The 21,795-nt window shown below is 37.6% G+C and overlaps 1 protein-coding gene across 3 annotated transcripts in view; it reads right to left on the minus strand.

The window, feature by feature from the left end:
* The window catches only part of IFT140 (intraflagellar transport 140), an 80,255-nt gene that overhangs the window by 44,504 nt on the left and 13,956 nt on the right, over window positions 1–21,795 (minus strand). For all 3 annotated transcript variants that reach the window (XM_035548718.2, XM_035548716.2, XM_035548715.2), the window contains exons 6-18: window positions 19,199–19,374; window positions 16,585–16,676; window positions 15,260–15,366; window positions 14,303–14,451; window positions 11,325–11,528; window positions 10,893–10,965; window positions 10,669–10,760; window positions 9,649–9,776; window positions 8,089–8,206; window positions 7,501–7,628; window positions 3,804–3,951; window positions 2,533–2,664; window positions 94–287 (exon numbers count right to left, since the gene is read on the minus strand). In XM_035548718.2, the coding sequence (XP_035404611.1) occupies window positions 94–287; window positions 2,533–2,664; window positions 3,804–3,951; window positions 7,501–7,628; window positions 8,089–8,206; window positions 9,649–9,776; window positions 10,669–10,760; window positions 10,893–10,965; window positions 11,325–11,528; window positions 14,303–14,451; window positions 15,260–15,366; window positions 16,585–16,676; window positions 19,199–19,374 (1,741 nt within the window). The remainder of the gene's footprint in view (window positions 1–93; window positions 288–2,532; window positions 2,665–3,803; window positions 3,952–7,500; window positions 7,629–8,088; window positions 8,207–9,648; window positions 9,777–10,668; window positions 10,761–10,892; window positions 10,966–11,324; window positions 11,529–14,302; window positions 14,452–15,259; window positions 15,367–16,584; window positions 16,677–19,198; window positions 19,375–21,795) is intronic.

The raw sequence follows: 21,795 nt of genomic DNA on the forward strand, positions 1-21,795 counted from the left end.
TAAAACGATTAAATTAGGAGGATCAGAACTTCATAGAAACGTAATGAAAATAAGCTCTACTCATAAAGAAACGCACACAAATGCATATGGTACCTTTTTATCAGCTTGATGGATTTGAAGGCCTCATCCATGTCTCCAGCAGTCAGATAGAAGCTGAAGTTCAGCATGGCATCCTGAGTAGTCTTATCACAGTCTCCTAATCCAATAAAATCTCTCATGGGTCTTCTGGCAGCCATCTGCAAGACCTTTATTGAGCCTGACTCTTGTCCTTTCTCAGTTTCTCCTGGCTAAAACAAGCACATTATCATTTAGGTATCAAGTACAAGGAATTTTACTCCTTTATATATCTGAATAATATTAATTACACAATTTCCACTACAGTCTAAGTTTTCTGTTCCGACAGAACCATGGTCAGACACAATTATAACCACTATGTTCCAGAACTTCCTAAAAAATGTCCCAGAACACGGAATGTCACAGAATAAATCAGTATGTCATGAATCATAATGAACAATCACAATACTTCGGTGGTAAATAGTTTAGAGATTTGTAAAATACCACAGAAGAGACAGCCATGATTATAACAACTAATACTGTAATAGAAACTATTATTTTAAGTTGCCAGATTTCTGAAGTTTTCAGACAAACTTCTCTGGGGTTAGTTTCTTCTCAAAAATGAGTGTGCTGTTCTGAAAGTTAACAATACAGACCCAGTTCTTTTATTCTTGCCGTCATGTAAAGCTTATGAATACTAAACCTCAGATTCAAAGCATTCTCCAGACAACAGGCAGGTCAGGAGCCTCTAAAGCTTCAATAATACTTTCAAGTCATTGAAAGCCAGCCCAAAGCAACTTGATTTTTATTCTTTGTCTGAATAATGGTTAAGTCAATCATCAATATCGAATAATCTATCTAGAATGTAACAAAGAAGCTTTCACAAACCAGAAAGTGGAAGATTATAATCTGAGTCACGAAAGACACCAAATTTCACATATACCCTATACCAACCTTATAGTTAGACAGATGAGAAAACTAAGTATAAGAATTACAGAAGGTAATCCAAAAATACTATTTGTTGAAAGTAATAGATACAGTAAAAGACAAACCAAAAGTGCATATGGGTTTGATTACAGTTTGGGGAATTTCTGGAACCAGGACAGGGAAGCCATAATAATAAATGGAAACCCTGGAATGAAACTCAGTCAAGATAGACTTGTTGTATCAACTGGATTTCTTACATTTATAGCAAACTATTCATATACTAAAACACGTTTCCAAAATGAATTACTATATGACAATTAATTTAGACACTAAGATACAGTAATCCTACTGAAGGAAGAAAATGGAAATGAGAAAAGCAAAGAATGAAGAGGAGCAGAATAATGCAGTTACAGATACTTACAGGTTTATATACTAATCCCCTCCGAAAAAATAACTAATGGCAGCAATAATCCATAGAGAGGAAAAAAAAGAGATGTAGTATCAAAGTAAAATAGCATGAGACATGATGGGAAAAGCATTAAAAGATTAGAAAATGCAGCAGATCTTTGACCATTTAAATTGATGGAAAAGTAAAAGATGGCAGCTCTAAAAGCTATATCTGCACAGAAAAAGTACAACAGCCTGTTCTTTGGAAGGGGGCTACACTGTAAAGTGCTGCTCTGAATTTAAACATATTTAAATTTTTTAAAAATCTAGGTAAATTCTCCTTGTTTAACACTTCTCCTAAATGATATAAAATTAGATTTACATGATTATATTGTTCTGTTATTCAGAGGATTACAAGTCTCATTAAGTTCCTAAAGATTTCACAAAAATAAATGCCTTAGTAGAATAAACAGAGTACTAGGTCCCCCTACAAGTAGGCTGCAGTACAAATCATCATCTTAACAGGCACTAAGAAACTCATGTCAGACCTTAAGCAGAAAACCAATCTGCAGTTAATAGGCTTTATTTTCTCTAGTACAGATAGCATTATTTAAGATACAAACAATTTTGGATTCATAGTCAAGTTTCTAAGAAGTTACAGTATGCATTCCTAGTATTTGTGGCAAGTAGGCATTCAGTGAGAGGGCAAGATGAGTCCCCACTCTGGTATTCTGTGGGGATTAAGCTCAATTTCAACAGGAAGCAGGCTGCTTCTGCTGAAGCTAGTAGGAAGTGTCCCCTCTTACGGCATACTTAACTCTGACACACACCTCAACTACAAGAGGAATGGTGACTACATAAAGATTTTTCTTTTTTTTTTTTTCTCTCTCCAAAAACACGTCTTTAGTTGCAATCCCTGGTAACTATTCCTGTGCCTGCACATCACATCCAGTCTGCAATACCCAGGAAGAACCAATCCAGTGTAACTTCCACAATGCTGTCAAATACATCCACATTAGAATTAACTTCATGTCACTGCTACATTTTATGCAGCAACTGCCATTGGATTTATTTAACCCAGACTCAGTTTGGTTACATTTGAACCCTAAGCAATGACATGTCTGAACTTACGGGAGGGGAAGGAATTGTGAAAGATTTCCTCACCTTTTTTGCAAAGTAATAATATGGCACCTCAATACCCAGAAGAACCTGGTACAATGAAGGCAACGGGAAGCTGTCCTGAAGCAAAAGGCCATGTTCTTCACTACTGAAGAACGACATAATCCAAACATCCATCTGGAAAATGAAGTAAAGAATTGTTTTTCTGGTGCAATACCTTTCTTTCATTTTGATTTTGTTTTCCATGTTCATTTGGTAGAACCTTCTCTTGAAAGTACTGTCGCACACTCACACACATGCACATACACCTGCTGGAAAGGGCAGAGCTGCACCCTTCCTCCCTGTATTAAGTAGCCCATGAATCATTCTATATTACAGACTGTTCCTATTGCAATGGGCACTCCAGCTCTGCACAATGGGAACTAACTTTAACAGCCATAAAGAGAGAAGCCCCTGGCCACAGACTGCTATTCTACAAGTCTCTCAGAGATCTGTCTCAGGTTCAAATAAATACTCCCAGCTGTTTTCAACACTTTTCAATACAACATTATAACTTCAGCAGCTCATCGACTGCTTTGAGTTCTCAGGGAATATACTAGTCACTTAAACAGTTCTCAAAAGGCTGACTCATTCAAGTCAAAATACAAAGATTTATTTCCAACTCGAGTTAACCAGGCTTCTCATTTCTTAAACAGTTACCACACAGTTAAAAGTTTTGTGGAATAAGGGCCAAAAAATTAGTTGCACTCCTTCCACATCCTTTTACTTTTCAGCTTCATGTGGAAACCAAACATTTTTGCTTTACATCAGGAATACTGTGTTGAAGTGTTGTTCTTCGCTGGAAGACCCTTGCAAGACATTCTGAGCCACCCTTATTCCTTTCTTCCCAATATTGCTTTCTACATTGATTTTCCCATGACTTTTCTAAGGTCAGTTCATCCAACAGAAGAAAGAAGGCTTTCTATCTCTAATTGGAAGAGAGAGACCTAAAATCAGGTACAAATCAGCACACTAATTCAACATGGACTTAAAATCAAACTAGTATTTATGAAGAGACGGGTTTTTTTGTTTGTTTTTTTCCTCCTACAGAAGAAATGGTAAGGGCCACTACAAGCACATTAGCAGGTTAAGCAGGGAAGAACTGTTGGACTGAAGAAAGTTCTTTGATTAGATCACTTCTGATCAATAGAAGCTTCTCATTTTTGTACAAGGTAACATATACAACTACTTCTACAGGTTAACAAATTACCAATGATTTACTACTCAGATAGGAAGAATAACATGTACAGTGAGAAAAATAATAAAAAAGACCATACTGTGCTCTCAGTCTGGTTTTTGTTCTGATTTGGAGATTGTAGGCCTGGTTCAAGAATTGCTTCGCATACAAAAAGTCTTGGTTCACTGTTGTCCCAGAAATGGCAAACAGGGATGTGACTGTGCAAGTCTGGATACTCCACAACAGACCTATCAAAACCAACAAGAAACATAGAAATGGAGACAGAATAATTCCAGTCCATTCAGTGTATAAACTTCAGATAAGGACTAACCAAGGGATAACCTTCAAATGATTATCAGTTCTCTTGACTGCTAGCTCTGTGTTGCAACATTAACTATATACGTCTTCCTAACTTCCTAGGAGTTTGTATACACTAATGCCATGTTCAGTTTATTTGGCATAAGTCTCACATGACTATAGAACATAAATCATTTCAGGAAAACAGCTGATACTGTCACAAATGCAAACAGGCACTCAAAATATGCCTTCACTGAGGTTACATGTCCTACAGCTGCATTTGAACACACTTCAAACTTTAACTACTACTACCAGCTACTGTAACATTGAGACTACCTCAGCTCTATTTTCTTGCAGGTTTTTACAATCTTCCCCAAGGTGGTTGTTGATACCCAGCCAGTTGGGTTAAAGACAGCTTGAGTACACTGATATGCATTTGGATAAGCAGTAAAGTTTCTAGTACATATGCCTCATATTCAAATACAGCTAAGTAGTAGTGGTGGTGGTGGTCTAAGAGATTACAACTAGCAAACTGATGAAAACGATGGGGGGAAACAGTTTATATTCTCAGGCAACAGATCTCTCTGAACTGAGAGTTCAAAGAGAGCTAGATACAGTGATCTAGGCCTTCAACTGCTGAACTTCCCAGTGCTGAGGGGAACTGAAGTTGCAATTGAACATGACCTGCAGCTGAGGACCTCAGTCTTTAGATATGCCACTGTTCATTCCCTTTTCTCAGTACTATGCTTGAAATTAATATTGCATTCTTAAAAGAATTCAGAGACATTACAAAATAGCAGAAAAAGCACAAGGACAACCCCAGCAACTTTAGGAAAGCCACCCTCTGCAGTTTAAGTAAGAAATATCTTACTGCCTCCTTCAGGCACTTAAATGTTACTTAGTGCAGGCCACGTGAAGAATCTAGACATACAGAATCTGACTATTTTAGCAATGGCTTAGGATTAGTCTGAAAAATGTTTATAAATAGGTGTCAAATCGTAAAAAAGACATTTTTTTCTTTGCTGTCAACACCGAAGGGTGGAATTTGGGGTGTGTTTGAAGGGGATGGAGTAGAGATGGAAGGCAAATTAAGAATCAATAGAAAGTATAAATATGTAGTGTCCTTCCCATGACATTTAAATCAAAATAAATTACTCTCGAATTGAAAAACAGTATGATTTGGGAGTGTTTAGATTCTGCCTCAGGAGGACAGAGAAGGGGAGGAAGTTTACCTGATTATTCTCTGGTGAGTTTACTCATTTTGATTTCAAGATACTCTAAAACGAAGTACAGATAAACAGATTCATGCTGACACTTACCCTAGCCTTTAAGCATCAATGAAATAGTAATACTAGTTTGTAGTGACCTCTGTTGGGCTACACGAGATACTACACTTGAAAACAACTTTCTCATTACTCTTATTACATCGTTTGCCTAACTGACTAAGATATAAGTCCCAAAATTTGCACTGTCCATAGTTACTAAGGAGCTGGGTTGTGTTTTTTTTTTCCTGTTTTGCAATGCTGAAAATAACAACTTTATTTTTTTTCCCCCTGTAATATCTACATAGCTGTTGAAAAAATGAAATCACCTTCTCTTCTAAGGTTGTTATTTCTTAAGAAAAATACAGTAAGGAAAATCTTTGTAAAACCAGATAAATTTGTACTAACATCCCAGTGTACTTCCATGAGAAATCCTAGTTCACTGCATTTTGGCGCCTTGCTACTAGGTTTTCTAATACATTATGGTGGTTTCACACAGGTAGGTAGCTCAGCTCCAACACACCACTCTCACTCCTCCTCAAAAGGAGGAGGGAAAAGAATAGGATGAAAAAAGTTCATGGGTTGAGATAAAGACAGGGAGATTGCTCAACAATTACTGTCACGGGCAAAACAGACTCAGCGTAAAGGAGATTAATATAATTTATTGCCTACTGATAATAGACTACAGCAGTGAGAGCTAAAAGCAAACTAAAAACACTTCCCCCCCATACACCCTCTTCCACCTCCTCCCCACGAGCGGAACAGGGGAAGAGGCAATGGGGGCTGCAGTCAGTCCAGAACACTTCACCATCCGTTGCTCCTTCATGGTCCCTCCCTGCCCCTGCTCCACGTGGGGTCCCTCCCACGGGATGCCGTCCTTCCCAAACTGATCCTGTGGGGGCTGCCCACAGGCAGCAGCTCTTCAAGAACTGCTCCCACATGGCTCCGTACCACGGGGTCCATCCCCCAGGAGCAAACTGCTCCAGCACGGGTCCCCCACGGGCGGCAGCTCCCCCCAGCCCCCTGCTCCTGCGTGGGCTCCTCTCCACGGGCTGCAGCTCTGGCCCGGGGCCTGCTCCTGCGGGGGCTCTCCATGGGCCACAGCCTCCTCCAGGCCACATCCACCTGCTCCACCGGGGGCTCCTCCACGGGGGGGCTGCAGCGTGGAGATCTGCTCCGCCATGACACCAATGGGCTGCAGGGGGACTTCTGCTCCAGCAGCTTGAACGCTTCCTCACAAACGTCAGTAAAGGAAGGGTCTGCAGGGTTGTTTCTCTAATTTCTTAGTCCTTTCTCCCAGCTGCTCTTGAACAGCAGGTGGTTTTTTTTTTTTTTTTTTTTTTTTTCCCCCTTTCTTAAATATGCTCTCCCAGAGGCACAATCAGCATCACTCAGTGGCTCAGCTTCAAGTCTCTGAAGCCAGCCGGAACTGGCTGTTCTCTAACATGGGGCAGCTTCTAGATTCTTCTCACAGAGCTCCTCCACAACTCCCCCTGCTACCAAAACCTTGCCATGTAAACCTAATACACATATTCACTGCAGAGCAGCTTGTATGAATGAAATGAAAACTGTGGGTTCTAAAAGGATGTTTCATGGAAATTTTTATCCATATGAAACATTCTGTCTTGAAATTTAAAAAAAATAATATATATATAAATGTTTTTTTTTTTTTTTTTTTTTTTTTTACCTCAGGAGGAACTCCAGAATGTCTTTTTTTTTTTCAGTTCCTATCTCGTAAGCTTGTCATGGAAGAGAAGATTTCCAATATTTAATAAAATTATTCTAAGACCAGGACCCTGATTCCAGTCATATACCTCCATACATACTCCCCAGAGACCTCTTGAGCCAGATAAGGCTTCCACATAGTTACCTCACTGCATTATTCTTTGCTGAATACCTCCATGAACCCTTCCTTCAGCATTTATAACTTCCTTTGCTAAAGAAGTTCCTTAGCTCAGCTGCATAGTTTCTGAAGAACCACCACCACCTCCTGATTATTTTAAGCTTGTTTTCCATACTTTCATTTAACACTCCCTAGTTCACATATCGGAAGAGAAAGGGATACAGTATTGGTTGGTATACAATACATCCGTTTCAGTTGAATCTTTAGAAAAAAATAATTGGTATAAATCCCTACACAGACAGAGAAATACCAATATCAAGATGTTGCTCATTTTCACATGACAGATTCCTAACTTAAAGCCTCAGGTAATATTTTTCAAAATAAAAGCTTCTTACCTGTCAATACGTTGTCCAGAAGAAAGCTTCTCTCTACCATTCCCCTGTTCATCCTTGAAATTAAAGAGTGTAACTTTGTCCACTTCAACATCATAGAAACAGATCTTGGAATCAATGCTCCCATTTGCCTGTGAGAAGGGGAAAAAAGTTGCTGAAGCACACAGGTAAAAAGCAAAAATCTGAAGTTCAGGTGGTATGCTCATCTAATTCGATTCATGCAGTTTTCAACAGTTTTATGTACTTGCAATCACAAAAGAACAGTCTTTGAAAGAAGTATCATAAAATTTCTCGCTGTTTCTCTATTCTAGCAAGTTTGCCTTTGATTTCTTTGAAATGCTATGAAACAGCTTTTCTACTGAGCTACTAAAAAACTGGGCTGTTCTCCTCACCAAATGTACAAAACCTTAACAGAGCTTAATTTTAGTGTTTAGTTACATGCAAACTTTCAAGACCAACAATATTGTTCATAGAAAATACAGGTTTATTTCTGGGAAGTTAATGTTGTGTCTTCAGTAATCACCTTGAACTGCACCAGTCTATTAATTGATGGTCAGGCCCTAGGGTGGTATGTGAAGAGCTTCACCTCACCTTGCTAACAAGGATGCTGACTTTGTTGCCATTAGCATTGCACTTGACAGACGCAATGCTTCCCAGGCCAGGAAACAGCTCAGAGAAGTTCTTGCTATTGCAGTGCACTTTTGCCTCTCTGTGAAAAGGAATAACCTTAAGTTGTATGGTAGCAAGAAAGCAACAGTAGCTATCAGCCAGAACATTTTCAAATTACAGGTAAGAAAAAAAAGACCTAAAAAAAAAATAATTATTTCCTCCTTACAAGACTTCTGACCCAAACTCTAGTTTCCTCTCCTGTTGTGACCTGCCTTTCTTTCAGAAATTAATGAAACACTCATTCCTCAATGAATCAGCAAGAATAATCTTCAATGCTCCTACAGGACTCCGAAGAGAGGGCTATAAACCAAAACATCCTACCAGAATTTTAAATTCAGAGGACTGCCTTTTCCTATGTAAGCTGAACAGTACTGTAAAGCTGAAAATAGCTCATCACAGAAGTTTTGTGCATGGGAAAAATAAACTCTGGAAAAAGAGTAATGTCACTGGAGAACAGAGATGGCATTTATATCATACCAGTCGCTTTCCATCTGCGCACAATTTACAAAAGACTATCATCTCAGAAGAATCTCACCAGTGCTATAGATACAAACCAAGAAATTATTCAGCGAAGAGGACAAATCTCATGAATCTAAAGAATGTGACAGAAAAAAAAGTGGCATTTAGACCCATAATATGATCCCATGTAGGAAAATCTTTGATTCTGTAAAAATAACATTCTCGGGTTTCATGTTTGGACCTCTCATTTATTTGGTCGGCTCTGTTAACTTTAAAATTAAGGTGTGATATATTGTCATCATTTAAAAAGGGGTATTATCATTACTAGCCATGAAAATTTAACAAAGCACGGAGGAGTTCAGCTAGTTGCTTTCACTATCAATCATCATAATCAATCCAATACTTGTGCTAACAACAACCTGCCCAAATCCATTACCTTCAAATTGTGTCCTATGTGGTATTTAGACAACCTCAGTTTAGCAGTCCTCTGGTCACAGTATGTAAGAGAATTTGTTTTACTCTTAATGTTTTTCAAAATCATATTTGTCATTAACAAGTACATTTTTGATTTGGACATTATGTCAGGCACATCTTTTACGTGCCATAGCGGTTTGTCAGAAGAGCAACACAGTGTAACCAGAACAAATGTAAGTAAATCTCTCACTTTATCTCAGAAAAATTGAAATAAAGGAAAAAGATCTTCTTCAATTTATTAGAAGAAGCATGTAACATCTTTGTCTAGATCTTCCTTAAGTTCTCCACCTACTTTCCAATACATACAAACATACCTAACAATACCCTAAGTCACTATTACATTACTCATCCCGTGATTTGTCTAACAATTCTGTGTCTCTTCGCTTACTTCAGGAATATGCCATCAGTTCATGCAGGCTATACTGTATTGTCTTGAGATTCAAAGAGGTTATCACTTTTCAGTGCATCAAAACCAGCTAAAGATTTCGCCCCTCCCCACAGAAAACGTCCTCAAGTATGAACAGATTGTTTTTAAAGGCTTATTAATACCTGCGAGAGAGATCAAAGATTTTAAAGTGAGCCAAATCAGTTCCCACAGCCAAGAAGTTTCCACAGACATCCAAGAGGCATGGATTCCCTTCTGCTTCAGAGAACACCAAAAGCTGTTTAACTGTTCCCTGAAAAAAAAAGGTGTAACACTTGGTTTGTACATTCAGAGTTTAATATTTTATTACTAAGCTAATTGCTAAACTTCTGTGTTAGACAAATCACTATCAAAAAAATGAGAGAAACTGCACTTCGCATACACATCCCTCACAAAAGGTCTCCAAAACCACAATCTGCTTCAGGTAGAAAACTGGATGTATAGCCTCCAAAAGAGTTAAAACTTACAGAAATACTTGTGCAAAAATGGCCTCTTTGATAATACAACTTTTTCCAACTAAGAGGGATGCATGAATACAGCTCCCTGAAGGTCCACTAATATACATCTAGAAAAACATTAGTTCAGTCCTCATTCTGATAAAACCTCCCTTTCTTAAATATTTATTTCTTAAATAAAATTATGTATCACAGAACTGTAATATTACATTTCTCTTTTTGGTTCTCATGGACAAGCAGAGGCTGCAAAACTTACGCAGAAGACTCCACAGGAACATACAGAATGTGCACAGGGTATTTTTTTTTTTCCTCTTAAAACATTTAATATTATAATTTTCCCATCAGTACTATATATCCATATGCATGCAATTACATCCTCATAAGCATTCTGGTCCCTACATAATTCTGTTTTTTATTATAAATACTTATTAGTATTAGCTACAGTGCAGTAGCTTTTAAACGTAAATGTAAAAGCTTTTAAATTTTAAAATGTAATTTTAAATGTTTGAATGTAACAGACTAAAGAACGCAATATGTAGAACTTACAGCTAAAATCCTCAACGCATTTTTCCTATGACAAATCTAGAGTCAATATGTTTACAGAACTTCCACTTATTTTTTAAGCTCTGACACCAGTCTTTGAAAAACAGTAAGACATATTTGTTGTTCCATGTGTTCATCAGCCCTTACCTGCCAGGTACGGACCTGGACCCGATATGGCTCAACTGTGTACAGATTTTCTCCATGCATCGACAGAACTGGAGAGTCACAGAGAAAAGAGCCTGGAAGAAGGATCACAAGGAAACCATCATTGCAACAATTGTGGGTGAGCTTTTTTTCTTTTTTTTTTTCCTTATTTTTTCTTTTTAAAGAAAGAAAAGAAAAAAGGAATTTTGACTTAAAGGAATCACTACCTGCACTTCTTAAAGTATCTTCTGAACACTCAAAGACAGTAACTTGCTTCCCATTCCAAAATACTACAGCATCCTAAAAACAATCAAAAACCAAAACATAAACATTTTTATTCTGGACTCATACTGTAATTTATGCAGTAACACAGTAAGACCTTCCACACAACTGCCATTCTTTTACTAGTTCATCTGTATATTGGATTGGAAGGCCTTTAGTAACCCTAAAAAGAGAAGTCAGCATCCAGAGGACTATTGAGTCACTGTGCTACCTGAAAACCAGCTCCACAACAGAATGATTGCTATTGTCATAAGAATACTTGCATTACACAATAAAACAGAATATCCAATAATTATATTAAGGACTTGGAAAGTTTGGTCTTTATACATCTAGCTAGGCAAAGAACTGAGAAAAATGAATGAGAAGACCAACATAACCTTAGTAGCAAAGACTCCATTAACAGTCATATCAACGTGAAGACTGTGGGTGGTTCCTGTGCTGAAGAAGGTCACGTTAAACAGGCTGGGAGACACTTGTACAGCAGCCACTTGCTGATTAAAATGACACGACATGGCCTGCTCACTGAGGATCACCACAGAGCTGATGCTGTTCACTGCTAGTAGATTTTTTTGGGAGCCCCACTGCACATGAGAGCAAGAAAAAAAAAAAAAAAGCAAAATGCACAATTTCATCTAAGATCTTGAACAGTCATAGCATCATCCCAAGACAGATGAGAAGGGTTAGGATGGTATAAACATTTTATTTGTATAGATATATATGTACACACATATGCACACAAATATGGAAGTCCAACTACAGCCAATGACTAGGAATTATTACAGATGAAAGCTATTATGCTAGTTACCCAGCTACTTGGACTCCCTTAGTTTAAGTGGAGGAGCTATTTTTTATATTAAAACCACTTTTTTCTTAAGACAGTTTTGTACCACCTTACATTTATACTCATGAGAGAATCACTTATTTAAAAGGCTTAATCATGCTTTGATCTGTAAAAGCAAGTTGCATTCATAGTATCCTATTTGATTACCTTATTCTTTTCTGCAGTTTTATATCGCTCTCAATGTTGTACAACCTCCTTACCAAACACTGCTAAATCACATGCATAAAGGGGTCCAAAAGAACACGGGGATTCTTCAAGGAGAAGGGGGGAAAATGTTCTAGCTTTTTAATTGAGTTTCTATGTAGGTTATCCTTCCCTTTTTATTTTAGGATTTAAAAATAGCACTTGCACAGAGCATTGCTAAACCTGGAGATACCTTTGAAAATTTGACAGAACAGTGAGATCTGCTTCTGAAACTGCCTGCAAGGACAGTTTTTAACATGCAGCTGATAAATTCTTTCTATAGTAAAGAGAAATTGATGCTCCCATTTTCATTCTGTCTTTCCATATTCACAGTTAAACAAGCATGTCTAGCATTGTTCATGTTTATTCCTATCAAAGAATGATTCTTTTCAAGAAAGCATTGTGGCAACCAGTGTACTACAAAAGAACTCTTTCATAGGATTTAGTCAGAGATGATCTGTTTATAGTCTGGACCCTATAATCACACACACACGGGGCAGGGGTTGGTGCTATGCCTGAACTCAAACACTATTGATAATGCTCCTTGATAAGCAAAGTACATAGTTCATGGCACAGGTTTGACACAGGAGTTGCCTTTGTTGCTGGGCCCAGGAAGACACAGAAGAGAGGGATGAGGGGTGTTCCTTTGCTGCTAGATAGCTGTTTTGTTGGCTTTTCCTTTTTTTAAAACCTACCAGAGACCATTGATGCAGACATACTACCATGGTCTAAATTAATTATGAAGTTTCTAATAACTACAGAAAATCCCTTTCAAGACCAACTCTGCTGTTGTACAGCAGCAGATACGATCTATAAAATCTAGTGCCAAGTCTCAAAGGTCTCCGCTTCCTTCAAAGTTATTTGAAGTTTCACATTAATTTCCTGATTTTCAAAGATTTTTTATTCACTGGTGTAGACATTGATATTTCTGTGACTGTCTTTCCAACAATGTTGATTTAAATAGTTGTATTTGGAAGTTATTTCATTTATTCAAGAGCACGATCTGAAAAATAAAGCTAATTTGCATGGTTTGTTTATATTTAGTTACTGTTAACTAGAATATTATGCTGCACGACAGACAAGTTAGAGTGCATTTCTAGCCACCTCTCTTTAGAAGCCACTGTATCAGGTTGAAAAAATATTAGATTTCCAAGGAGTGGAAAAAGAAGTTATTGCTGTCCTTTGACCTCACCATAGTATATGGCTTTCTGTTCTGAGTTTTTCATGGTAACACAGCAGAACTCTTTTATAGGAATTATCAAAAGATTCTACACCTAACAATTCTGAAAAAAAAAAAATAGAATGCAAGGATTACAAAAAAATATATAGTTTTCATAATTAAAGATTACTTGATTATGAGATAAAATGCGAGGACTGTTGATAATTCTTTGGCAAAGCTTTTGTTTATGCTAACAAATGTTGCGAAGAAGGTGCTACTTCTGGGCGGCACTCTATATCCTGTTACTTAGAAAATGCTTAAATGGTCAAGCTGACAAAAACCTATGTCTCTTCCCCCCCCCCCCCCCCCCAATTATTAGCAGACACATGATATATTAATGGCACACATCATTTCCCATCTCCTGGGCCTTTTGTTACTGAAGCATCTTAGCTTGGGATCTTGACCTAAATATTACTTATGTGTTAATTTTGTAAGTAGGACTGATACAGTCCCTCACTACACATCCTACCTAGTGCAAGCAAATGCCATTGCTTTTAAAGTACTTCCCAGTCTTATGTGAAAGGCACCAGATATTTGATTCTTCTTTCTATTCTATTATATATATATATTCTATTTGATATTTCTTTCTTTTCTATTTTCTTTTTTGCTATTTTAATAAATTTATGTAAATTTTGGATATTAGGAAGAGGTTCTTCACTGAAAGGGTGGTTAGGCACTGGAACAGGCTCTCCGGGAAGTGGTTGTGGCACCAAGCCTGACAGAGTTCAAGATGAGCTCGGACAACGCTCTCAGACAGAGTTTAATTTTTAGGTAGTCATCCTGTATGGAGCCAGTAGTTGGACTTGATGATCCTTACGGGTCCCTTCCAACTCGGGATATTCTATGATTCTATGATCTATTTACATTTCAGCTCATAATCCTTCCGAGTATTTCAACCCTGTCTGTAACACAATAGCTACAAAGAGGTAACACTTCTGCCTATTTCAGTTTTGAAAGTTGCTTTATTCAAGGGTTGTCCTCCTTTAGAACACTGGTTTCTTGCTGGCACGTGTCTGTAGGATAGCAATCATACTCATCTATTCCATAGACAAGATATATTCAAGTACGGTTTGTGAAGTCCTAATAAAACACAAGACTCTTTCCTGTGTTACCTTAATCTGAGTGATATTTCCTTCAAGTTCTGTAGGTGCTTGGAGCTTCCACTTCTCCTTGTTCTCCAAAGCCTGGATGCTCTGACTGGATCCTGATGCCTTCCTCCACATAGCTATTCTCCCTTTGTTAGTACCAGCTGCTAGGAGACCTGCCATTCACAGGCATTTTAGACATTTCATACCTTACCAAGCTTCAGAGAAACACAAACATTATACAAAGCAGTAGGAAGCCTCACTCTGGTTCTGAGGTATTGAGAAGCCTTGTTCTAGAACAGTTCATTTCTTTGCCTTTCTGCACACCAGCATTCTGGCCCTGTACTGGAGAACCTTTCTGGAGAAAGGATAGAAGTTTCATTTGAAAACCAATGCCCATTTTCTAAGCCAGAAGACGAAGTTATCTTTTAAATATATCAGACAATGATTTCATTTTAACCATTTATTAATCAAATATCTGCTTTTGTAGTATAGATAGGCAAGTCACCATTAAAAACCATTCTAGTAGACCCTAGCTGTGCCTACATTAGCAAACAAGGCAACAGTTAGGAGTTAGGAGCTCTGTAGAGAAACCAATTGTAAGGACTTGATGTCCACACTATACATGTTTAGTGAGTTCTGCTTTTCACTAGCTCTAATGTATGCTTGTAGCCTGCCCATAACATGTTGGAGTGCATTATATATACTCCAGGAATACGTCTACTAGTTCGCTATCAAAGGGAATCCAGATGGTGTGCTTGGAGACAACTTCACAATAGGAGACAAAGTGTGCTGAGTACAAATAATCTCATTGTTCCATCGAAAGGGCACTCCTGAGCTAGACTAAAACACTTCTACTTAACGTGCTATTACTGAAACACCCAGTAACAAGAAAATTACACTAAAACGACTAAAGGGCACTGAAGAATAACAATTTGACAAGGTTTAGGATCCAGTAAACAGAGCTGTCATATTATTTCTCACCTTTGGCACTGCAGTAGGAAATACAGTTAATACACTCTCCTGCCTCAAATCCAAATTGCACATCTAGGGATAGCACATAATTCTCACCTCGGTCCAAATCCCAGAACCTAAGGCACACAAAACAAGAGTTAACAATGCTTTTCCTTCCAGGTGTCTTCTAAACAGTCAATAGGATGCTGTACATGGCATTAATTTGCAACTTCCTGATTCTAAGATTCCATAATGCCCCAATCATTTAATTCCTAAAATGAAATTGCTAGCAGCTGCCTCTGGAATGTGAATTTCTTAATCTCCTTTCTTTTCCTTTGTCTTTTTAGTCCACGGGATATTTTGTAATATTCTGTGAAGGAGTCAGAAGCAAATCCAGTCATAAGAAAGAAAGAGTAAATCCAGTCTTAAGAAAAAAAGAAAGTAAGTGAGGCATTGCTGCTACCTTCTTCCACCCAGCTCAGCTCATTAGTTTTAAGAATATTCCATCTCAAGCAGTAGCCCTTTGGATTCCAGATGTACTTTCTAGAATTAAACATTGTCAAATATCTTCCTGCTCAACACTTGGTCTTTATAATATTCTCACAAGATTACCAGATTATTTTGTCTGACAGTAGCAGATAGTTTGTCCGAGAGTAGGGAGACTCAAACAAGTGAAATACTGATGTTAATGGAATAGTCTCCTTTGTCTCCTCACCCCACAAATTTTGACAAAATACGTAGAGTAAGTCATAGGAAAGACAGGGAAAAAATACATAGTACTTTAAAAAGATGCAAAACAAAACAAAACAAAAAAACAAAACTACAGAACATTATAACAGCAACATGGCAAAGTGATGTATTTGGTTTAAAGAATTAGAGGCAGAAATAACCAGAATACTTGCATTATATTGCAGTAACAGAGAAATCCTGAAAAGCAAGCACTTTTTTCCTGTTGCTATGACTGTCATAAGAACCAGAAGATAAAGACCGAGAGAACAGCAAAGTGGCTTTTTCATGAAAAAAAAATATATATATATTTTCAAAAAGAAATACAAAAAGGCATTCAGAAAAGAAAAAGTCTGGGTAGTACTGGCTGATAAAATAAAACTACCTTGAGAAAGGAAAATATACACAAGTAATTTTATTTCTCAAGGAAACAGGTTTTTCAGTTAATTACTTGTATTTTGTGAAATGAGAAATTTTTGAAGTTTTTTTTTTGTTTGTTTATACACATTACCAGTTAAAAAAAAAAGACAATACCACTTTAGAAAAAACTTTCGTGCACTGCAGATAATAAACTGTTTAGTTGGCAGTTCTCATGGGCAGCAAAAACAGCTTTAAAACAGGATTCTTACCTGACTACTGTCTCACCTATTGCTGTAACAATAAGGCTATGGTCTATTAAAATGATGTCTGCAGAATGAGCTATCTTCCCACTCAACTTAACCTGTTAACCAAAAATAAATACATGAAATGTAGGATCAACACACTGAAAGACACTAAGCATCTGAATTGCTTAGTACGTCCACAAGGTTAAAATGTAAAACGAGATCTGTCAGATAGTTCAGAAAGATCAAGGAGTTCCTCTCACTGATCACCATTAAACATATCAAATATACGATGTATATAAATTCAATAAAAGAAGTTTTGTAGACAGGTAAGTAGGTAAGGAACAGTATTTCTCCTTGTATTAGATCTCCTCTTAGAACTTGGTAAGCATTCCTTTTAAAACACGAAATACCAGATCTTAATTTAGTCAAAAATAAGTAATGATTAATAAAAAGATTAACATACAAGTACTCATTCTTTTCTGATCTTAGATCAACAAGATCAGAAAAAAAATGAAGGTTCTCCCCCACCCCCCAAAGGCGCTATTCTTCAACAGTATTTTATTTACATGTTGAGCCAAGATTGCTATATGTCCTGGATAAGGTCAGTTTATTTTTCTTCCCCATACAATGATTTTTGGGTGACCACATTATTATTTGTGATTCTGTGACGCGAGGGTTTCTGTTTTAAACCTTCCTAGACTTTTTGCAGCTGCAACGAACACTTTTACAATCTAAGAACAAAATTATCTTTCAGATTTCCAGACAAAGACAACATCACTGAGAGGAGGAGGGTACTGCTCCTTCTAATTTAAAATAGTAGACAACTCTGAGCAAATGATGATGCTAAAATTGAGGATATTAACAACCATCTACCATTACCTACCATCTACCATCATTAACTACCATCTACCTGGACTTCTGCACGGCCTTTGACACTGTCCCACATGACACCCTGGCCTCCAGATTGGAGACAGATGGATTTGATGGGTGGGTCATTCAGTGGATAAGGAGTTGGCTTGAAGGTCGCACCCAGGGAGCGATGGTTAATGGCCCTGTGTCCAATTGGATGCCAATGACAAGTGGTGTAACTCAGGGGTCTGTTCTGGGACCAGTACTGTTTAATATCTTTATCAACAACATAGACAGTGGGATCGAGTGCACACTCAGCAAGTTGGCAGATGACACTAAGTACACTGAGTGGCGCAGTTGATACACCAGAAGGAAGGGATGTCATCAACTGGAACTGGACAAGCTTGAGAACTGGGCCCATGTGAACCTAATGAGGTTCAACAAGTCCAAGTGCAAGGTGCTGCACCTGGACCAGTGCAATCCCAGACATGAGTGCAGACTGGGAGAAGAACTCACTGAGAGCAGCCCTGCAGAGAAGGACTTGGGGGTTCTGGTGGACGAAAGCCTCAACATGAGCCAGCAGTGTGCGATTGCAGCCCAGAAGGTGAACTGTGTCCTAGGCTGCATTAAAACAGGAGCATGAGTAGGTCAAGGTGCCCCTCTACTCTGCCCTTGTGAGCACTACGTCCAGGTCTGGAGCCCCCAACACAGCAAGGATGTTGATCTGTTAGAGTGGGTCCAGAAGAGGGCCATGAAGATGTTCAAGGGGCTGGAGCACCTCTCCTATGAAGAAAGGCTGAGAGCTGGGGATGTTCAGCCTGAAGAAGAGAAGGCCTCACTGCAGAAGGCCCCACTGAAGAAGGAGACCTCACTGCAACCTTTCACTACCTAAAGAGGACTTATAAAAAAGATGGAGAGTGACTCTTTGCTTGTGCAGACAGTGACAGGACAAGTGGAAATGGTTTTAAACTGAAAGAGGGGCAATTTAGGTTAGATGTTAGAAGGAAATTCTTCACTCAGAGGGTGGTGAGGCACTGGAAGAGGTTGCCCAGAGCAGCTGTGGATGCCCCATCCCTGGAGGTGTTCAAGACCAGGCTGGATGGGGCCTTGGCCAACCTGATCTAGTGGTGGCATCCCTTCCTATGGCAAGAGGGTTGAAACTAGATGATCTTTGAGGTCCCTTCCAACCCAAGCCATTCTATGAGTGATCTCCCCGTCCGTATCTCAACCTTTGAGCCCTTTTCATCATATTTTTCCTCTCCCTTAGAGAAGGGGAAGAGAGAGAGTGGTTGTGGTGGAGCTCAGCTGCCCACCTGAGTAAAACCACCACAGTCCTTTTTGGCACCCAACATGGGGCATGAGGAATTTGTGATAAGGGTGATAGTTGAGAGAAGTAATGGGCAAATCATGGATTGGATGTTGTTTATGAATGTAGTTGTCCACAAAACATCGTAACTAATATTTGATTGTACTGGAATTACAGATAGATTTTGTAAGTATCAACTTTTAATTCTTCTCTAATTCACTAAGACAAGGTAAGTAAGGAGCAAAGAGATTAATAGAGGGTCAAAATGGAAGAAAATAAGAAAAAAACACAAAAGCAAGATGAAAACCATCTTTCCAAGTTCAGTAACACAACTATTTCACTTTTATATGAGTGTATATTCGCTCACCAAGGTAATATCTGAAAAACAAAAAAGCTGGTTCATTTGTGACTGAAGGAAATAATAATCAAAAATTCTAAAAAAAGATTCAATATTGCAACTTTAACTTGTAGTCTGACTCTTACCTTCATGAGCTCCTCTGCTTCTCCCTCAAGAGTAATTTTATGCAAGGACAACAGCAGGCTTTCTGTTATGACAACTAACACATCTTCTTTCTCCATGAACAGAAGCTTTTGTACCAGACTGTCTGCTGACAATACACGGCTCGTCTTTCCTTTCTCATTCACATAATGCACAGAACCTATAGTATATATAAGCAAGTTACACAGCTCTTAGGTAACAGCACTTGTAGCCACAAAAATCATTTTTGTTATTTTCTACTTTAATATAATATTCCTCAAGTGCTAAGAGTAAAATAACCACAATTCTCGCCTCCTGGTTTGTCTCAATTACGATAGCTAACGAGCAACAAATAAAAATTATTCTCTGTTACTCATCTAGAAAATCCAGATGCAATTCATTTAAATAGCATCACTGAAATATTTTGAAGCTAAAAGTACACTTCCTGCATAGATATGCAGGTATGTGACCATTAATATCTTAATATCTTAATTAATATCACCATTAATAACTTGGGAAAGAAGTACAGCTAAGAATTAGTACAACTTACACTGAAGTTTAGATTGAAGAAGCTCATGGATATAAGGTTCTTCATTGTTTAGGAACACCCCACCTTACACACACACGCACTAAATGCAGCTCTTCTACGTGAATTTCACAAGAAATTACGTATACTAGAGACATAATAAAAAAGCAAATAAGATTGTGTCTAAGAACACTAACAACGTAACGTGTATCACCTGGTTAAACTGCAATACTGCATAAATCTTATGTAGGTCTATGCAGTGAGAAATCCTATAATTAGTAGTTTGCAAATGATATTACTGAAATCACCAAACAAATGAGGTCACCAAAATTTAACAGATCCAATGCATGTAACACAACTTCTTGGCAATTCATGGTATTATTTAAATGTGGCATTTCAAATTGGTGCAAATTAAAAAGCTCTAAGAAATATATATATTAAAAAAAAAAAGCTGAAATAGAAAACAAATGTGTAAGAGAGATCACTAAGGACCTACACCGCATTATTGTACCTAAGAGGTAATATGAGGTTCCTTTAATAAAAATAATGTTTTAATTTACAAAACTCTTGCAAACACATTATCACCCTCTATATACCAACTATATTATCTACATTAAAAAATATATCAATTTCCAACCTCCTCTCCCACCTGATCCCATACTGTTTCATTTTATGCTTTATCCTGTTTCATTGAATCCTTTTTTCAGATAAGCATCTCATGTAACATATTACCTGAATTTCACACACGCATCCTTTTTTTTTTTTTTTTTTGGTAAATACAGAGATTAGAATTTTGGAAGCAACAATGTATCTAGACTAGTACTCGAAACTCGGGATATATTTGATATTTTTTGATGAGCTCAATTGTTTATTTTAAAAGATGCTCTATTGTCCTTAGTCAAGTCTCTTCTGAGACTTAAAAATATACAACAGCAATGTTTAAAACATTAAAAACAATTTGAAGGCAATAATTTTAATTCATTTTTATTTAATAAGTTTGTGGTGAAAACCAGTAGTAATAATTTAATAATAAACAGTAGTAATAATTTAGAGATCACATTTAAACCCTATGAAAATGTTAACTGATTTTGAAGTTATGACCGATTTCTGCCTAAAACAACAAAAATTTAGGTCCAAAATACTTATGCATTATCATCCTCTGCAGTTAGAAAGCTCAAAAGAAACCACCAGTATCATCTGACAGAAAAATAAAGTTTAAACAGAAGACCTGAGAAAGCAAGAAAATGTTGAGGACACCCACTTTCAGGACACTGAGTCTGTCTCTAGAAGGAGATGTGTACCAATACATGCTCCCTTTCAAAGCACCTGGTAACAGCCACACAGCTATGCAAAGATTTCCGCTTTTGACATCTGTCTAACAAGAGTCCTGTATCCCATTTTTATTTGAATAGTTCCTAGTTACTGAAGAGGTTTACACCTCACAAATCAAATTAAGGTACAGCTCACTGCTCTGCAAGAAAAATACACAGCTAGACAATGTCACTCCTACAATCATACTGGTGTTAATTATGTCATTTATGACATTTTACTGTCATAATGAATATAAACATTGAATCGTGCTGTAATTGATCTGTGGAACTAGCATAACTTAGATAGATTTTTGGAGTAGTTAGCAATTGAACGGAGAGGATTACATACTCAAATCACCTACCAGAAAAATACTCATTACAGAGCCTGTTTCACATTCTGGCTCTTGTCCAAAGAGTTAACAGGTTAGGAAAAGGCATCATGAGAAGAACGGGGGTAGGAAGAAAATTAGCTGGTAACAAACTAGCACCCAGAAGAATAAAAGCAGGAGGAAGAGACATGGCAGAGGAAGAAAGAATATTAGGAAGAAACCCAAAAAAAACACCAACAGGTAAAGACATTTTGCCATCCTTATATAGAAGCATCATACCAAAGCGCAGGGAGAAAAAAGTAAACACAAACAAACAAACATTATTTTTAAAATGTATGTTTTAGTAGCATTTGACTATTTCTAGAAAAAAAAAACAAAACAACACATAATAAAGGCATTTCTCATTTTCGTAAAAAATGCTGACAGCTTATCATTTT

This window comes from Cygnus atratus, chromosome 15, assembly GCF_013377495.2.
Source record: "Cygnus atratus isolate AKBS03 ecotype Queensland, Australia chromosome 15, CAtr_DNAZoo_HiC_assembly, whole genome shotgun sequence".
NCBI classification, from domain to species: domain Eukaryota; kingdom Metazoa; phylum Chordata; class Aves; order Anseriformes; family Anatidae; genus Cygnus; species Cygnus atratus.